This window comes from Lepidothrix coronata, unplaced genomic scaffold, assembly GCF_001604755.1.
Source record: "Lepidothrix coronata isolate B3197 unplaced genomic scaffold, Lepidothrix_coronata-1.0 Scaffold496, whole genome shotgun sequence".
NCBI lineage: Eukaryota > Metazoa > Chordata > Aves > Passeriformes > Pipridae > Lepidothrix > Lepidothrix coronata.
The window spans coordinates 9088-13986 of NW_016690676.1; the positions used below are offsets into that span (position 1 = coordinate 9088).

General features: G+C 60.0%; 1 protein-coding gene across 1 annotated transcript in view; it reads left to right on the plus strand.

The window, feature by feature from the left end:
- Nucleotides 1–4899, plus strand: part of ARHGEF11 (Rho guanine nucleotide exchange factor 11) — a gene marked incomplete at both ends in the record, with an annotated part of 23257 nt that overhangs the window by 1793 nt on the left and 16565 nt on the right. Inside the window, 11 exons of the mRNA XM_017839822.1 lie at nucleotides 1372–1421; nucleotides 1510–1567; nucleotides 2048–2214; nucleotides 2310–2381; nucleotides 2693–2812; nucleotides 3065–3116; nucleotides 3215–3291; nucleotides 3643–3780; nucleotides 3884–3952; nucleotides 4122–4223; nucleotides 4593–4691. Coding sequence (XP_017695311.1) covers nucleotides 1372–1421; nucleotides 1510–1567; nucleotides 2048–2214; nucleotides 2310–2381; nucleotides 2693–2812; nucleotides 3065–3116; nucleotides 3215–3291; nucleotides 3643–3780; nucleotides 3884–3952; nucleotides 4122–4223; nucleotides 4593–4691 — 1004 coding nt within the window. The remainder of the gene's footprint in view (nucleotides 1–1371; nucleotides 1422–1509; nucleotides 1568–2047; nucleotides 2215–2309; nucleotides 2382–2692; nucleotides 2813–3064; nucleotides 3117–3214; nucleotides 3292–3642; nucleotides 3781–3883; nucleotides 3953–4121; nucleotides 4224–4592; nucleotides 4692–4899) is intronic.

A 4899-nucleotide genomic window follows, 5' to 3' on the forward strand; every position in this document is an offset into this window, starting at 1 on the left:
GATCCCCCCACCCACCCCAGGCCACATCCCAGGGGAGAAAACACATCCAGGAGGGGTTTGGGATTTTCTTTCCTGGATGGGGCCGGTTTTGGGGAGGGGGGGTCTCACTCTGGGGATGGGTGAGGTGTGGCCAAAGGGGATGGAAAGTGGGATTGGGGAAGGGGTTTTGGGAAGGTTGGGTTGGATGGGACTTGGAGCAGGCTGGGCTGGTGGGAGTGTCCCAGCTGGACAGGGCTTGGAGCATCCTGGGCTCGTGGGAGGTGGATGGGCCTTGAGGTCCCTTCCACCTCAAACCATTCCAGGATTCCCTGGATATTGGGAATAAATCCTTCCCTGGGAGGGTGCTGGGACCCTGGCACAGGTTATGCCACGGATGCCCCATCCCTGGAAGTGTCCAAGGCCAGGTTGGACGGGAAGTCTCCTGGCCCATGGAAGGTGTCCCTGCCCACGGCAGGAGGTGGAATGAGATTTTTAAGTCCCTTCCAACCCAAACCCTTCCATGATTCCATGGAAGCTCCCCCAGATTGCCCTTTCCTTGTACATCCCAGGGAGCTGCTGGGCGGGCTGGAGGTGGGAATTCCCCGTTGTAGCCCCTGGAAAACATGGATTTGGCTCCTGAGCCGTGACTTTGGAGCTGCAGTTTAAACAGACAATGAGCTGCTTCTTTTCCAGCGGATGTTCCCAACTCCTCCCCCTTCCCCTCTCTGGCCAGAAAGCCAGGAAAAACGAGGATATAGGAAAGGGAAAAAGGCTTGGGAGCTCCAACTCTCCTGCAGCTGGAGTTATCCCTGGAAGCTGGGGACAGGGCTGAGGTTCCCAAGGGCGGGACATTCCCAACTCCTCTCCCCGCTCCCTTCGTTTTCCAAGAACCATTAAACCCCAAAAGAATCCCGACAATTCCGAGGACTTTCCACTCCCTGCATCTCTCAGGCCCTTGGCTTGGAGTTGAACCGAGTGGAAACATTTTCCTCTTGGTTTTGGCTCTGGAAAAAAAGTGGATTTTTCCTGGATTCCGACCTCGGCAGCTCCTTTAAGGAGCAGGGGCAGGGAAGGGGAGGCAGAGCAGGGCCCTGCTCCTGCCTCTGGATCCAGGTGTTCCCAGATGTGTCAGAGCCAGCCTGGATGGGGGGGACAACAGGTTGGGACCCCTCTTCCATCCCAAGGTGGGTGGGAAGGGCTGGGATGGGCAGGACAGGGATTGTCTGGATGTTCACAAGGGGTGTTGTGAAGCACCCAAGGCTCGGTCACCGGGCTCATCCCGCGGGAATTCTGTGCCTGGTGCTCCCCGTGTCCCCTTGGAATGTGTCAGGAGGACCTGGGAGCACCGGGAGCCATCCCTTGGATCCATCCTGACTCCTCCCCGTGTCCCAGGTGGGGCTGCCATGAGAGCCGGCGTGCAGGAGGGCGACCGGATCGTCAAGGTGAGCGTTCCCAGCCCCTTCCCCACGGGAATTCCCGCTCCCCTTTCCCCTTCCCAGCCTCTCCCACCCCTTCTCTCCCTCATCCCAGGTGAATGGGACGATGGTGACCAACAGCTCCCACCTGGAAGTGGTGAAGTTAATCAAGTGTGAGTGTGGCTGCTCTTCCCACTTGGATTGTCGTGGGTGATGTGGAGGCACCGTGGGGATGTCCAGGAGCACGTTCCCATCCTTGGGGAATTTTGGGGGGGAGCCAGTTTTTGGCTGGTTTGCCCCAGATTTGATCCTAAACCCACAAATCAGTGTTTTCACAGGAAGGGGCACCTTGTCCCTCCCCGGCTCAGGAGGCCACGGGATGGATCCCACCCGAGGCCAGGCCTGGGTTCTTGGAGAAAAGATGGGAAAACCTGGCTTGATCCGGGTGGCAGATCCACTGGACAGGGATGTTCCCACCCGGATGCCCACGGGGTGGTTGAGGTTGAGTTGGGTTGAGTTTAGGTTGATTTATGTTGAGTTTAGGTTGAGTTTAGGTTGAGTTGGGTTGAGTTTAGGCCAAGTTGGGTCGCGTTGAGCTCCACGAGTGAACCACGGAGACCTTTCTCACTCTCCCCTCTCCCGACTTTTTCCAGCCGGTGCCTACGTCGCTCTGACCCTCCTGGGATCCCCCCCTCCCTCCGTGGGGGTGCCCAGCTCCCAGCAGGATGCGGGAACAGCGGGATCCCCCCACGTCCCCCCCGCGTGTCCCCCCCCGCCGCCGCCGCTGCCGCAGCGAATCACCGACCCCAGACCCCTCCAGGTCACACCAGACCCCCCCAGCCCACCCTGCCCCGTCCCCCCCGGCCTGGGAGACGAGAGGGAGGCAAAGCTGAGGAATTCCCTGTGGAATTGCAGGACCCAGAGGTGCAGAAACACGCCACGCAGATCCTGCGGAACATGCTGCGGCAGGAGGAGGCGGAGCTGCAGGTATGGGGACTCTTTTCCCCCTTCTTCCCTCTTTTTTTTCTCCTTGGAGCAGCCCTTGGCGATGTCCTGGTGCTGCTGGGGCAGCACAAAGAGGCTTCAGCCCGTCGTGGAATCATGGAATGGTTTGGGTTGAAGGATCATCCGTGGGCAGGGACGCCTCCTGCCAGCCCAGGTCGCTCCATCCCGATCCAACCCTTCCAGGGATGGAGCACCCACAGCTGTCTGGGCACCCTCCAACCCTTCCTGGTGGGCTGTGGGGTGGGATTTATGGGTTTGGGGTGGGTGTGAAGGTCCCCTCTCCTTCCCCTCAGCGCTTCCAGGAGCTGTACAGCCGGAACCCCGGAGCGGCCGTGGAGGAGCAGATCGAAGGCGCGCGCCGGAGGGTCAGCCAGCTCCAGCTCAAAATCCTCCAGGAGACCGGGAATTCCCTGGTGGGTGGATTCAGGGGAGTCACCCCCATCCTTCTGGCTCCCTCTGAGCCTGGGAACACCTTCCCAAGGTGTCAGGAACACCTTCCCGAGGTGTTGGGATCGCCCTTCCCGGGGCGATGGGAACGGCGGCAGAGACATCCCTGCCTTTCCCAAACCTCCTGTGGTGGGAACTGCTCCGAGTTCCCTCATCCCTGTCCTTGAATCCTGAGTCCTGGGCACCATCCCAGTGATCCCACCCCTCTCCCACTGCAGGATTCCAGGCTGAGCAGTGACTCCAGCATGGCCGGGTTCAGGTCGGTGGAAGGTGAGTGGTGCCGGTGGCTCGGAGCATCCCGGTGTTCCCGGAGCATCCCGGTGTTCCCAGCTCCTGGACACGTGGATCAGCCTCTCCTCTGCTCCCAGGACGCCTCTCCCTGGACTCCCAGGATGGAGACAGCGGGTTGGAATCCGGCACAGAGCGATTCCCCTCTGTGAGTGAGGTGAGGGAGGGGTTTCCCGACTTTCCCTGCACCCCGGGAGCGGGGCTGGATCACTCCGGGAATCCTCAGGACCTCTTTTGTAATCCCAGTGAACTGTTTGTCACCTGAACCGATGGAATTCCTTGCAATTCCTCAACCCAGAATTCCTTGGGCTGGTCACATTTACCCCTAAAACGAGGGATCCCCCGAAATTCCCACCTCATGCTCCCAATCCAGAAGTTCTCCCAGCAGCCCCTGAGGGGTTTTGTGTTTTCCCCCATTCCCGGGGTTTTATGTTTTTGTGGAATCTGAGCTGAGAGCTGCTCTCAGGTGCCTCAGCCTCACATTCCCGGTGTCTCCCATCCCGAGCAGGTCTCCCTGAACCGGAATTCCACCCTCTCCGACCACGGCCTGGAAAGCCCCCGGACCTCCCCCATCATCTCCTCCCGGCTTTTCCAGCACCATCGGCGCCAGGGCTCCGACAGCCCCTTCCCATCCATGGCAGAGCAGGTGGGTGGGAGCTCATCCAGGGGGGCCGGAGCCTCGGGAATACACAGGATTCCCCCCCGGATCCGGGCTCCTGGCTCCTAATTCCCACCCCTTTCCCGGGCAGGAGCGGCCGGGAAGGCCCCTGATCATCGGCCCGGAGGAGGATTGTGATCCAGGGTATTTCAACAACGAGGTATTCCCGGGATTTTTTGTCCCCTCATCCCTTTATGGACCCCCCCCCCAGGCCTGGTGGGATTTCAAATCCCCCTCCCAGGAGACACCCCGGGTTGGTCCCAAGGAGGTGGGATTTGGGAGCTGGGCTGTGGATCCAGAGGAGTGAATTCCTTCCCTTCTCTTCCCAGTGCGACTCCCTCTTCCAGGACCTGGGAAAGCTGAAATCCCGGCCGGCACACCTGGGGGTCTTCCTGCGCTACATCTTCTCCCAGGCTGATCCCAGCCCCCTGGTAAGGGGGAATCCCAGGAATACCTGAGCCCAAGGGGAATCCCGGGAATACCTGAGCCCGAGGCACCTTCCCCCGTATTCCCGAGGCACATTCCTGCACATTCCTGGCATCCCCAATCCGGTGCTTCCCACAGCTTCCTGCCTCAGCCAGGGGGTTTCCCACAGCACGGGGAGGGTGACACTCTCAGGGGGTGACAATTCCATGAGGTGACACTTCCTTGGGGTGACACTTCCTTAGGGTGACACTTCCGTAGGTGGTGACACTTCCTCCCAACCCTCGGGATCTCTTCCCGTTCTGTGGCTCAGGGCTGAGCCTTTTCCCTCCCTCCCTCCCCCCTTCCCAACATTCCTCCTTCCCTTTTCCCTGCAGCTCTTCTACCTGTGCACGGAGGTTTTCCAGCAGAGCACAGCCAAGGATTCCCGAGCTTTGGGGAAGGAGATCTGGAATATCTTCCTGGACAGGAGCGCAGTAAGAGCAGGATCCAGGGCACCCCCACCCTTGGGATCACCAGCTCCTCTTCCCTGCATGGGGCTGTTCCTTAAGATGCCAAACCAGGAAGGGGATTTGGGATTTGGGCTCCTGGAGCTCTTGCTATGGCACAGGATTCCTCGTCCTTGCAGGGAAGAGCTGGAATTCCAGCGTCCCCCTCGTGTCCTGGGATGATTTTGGGAGTGTT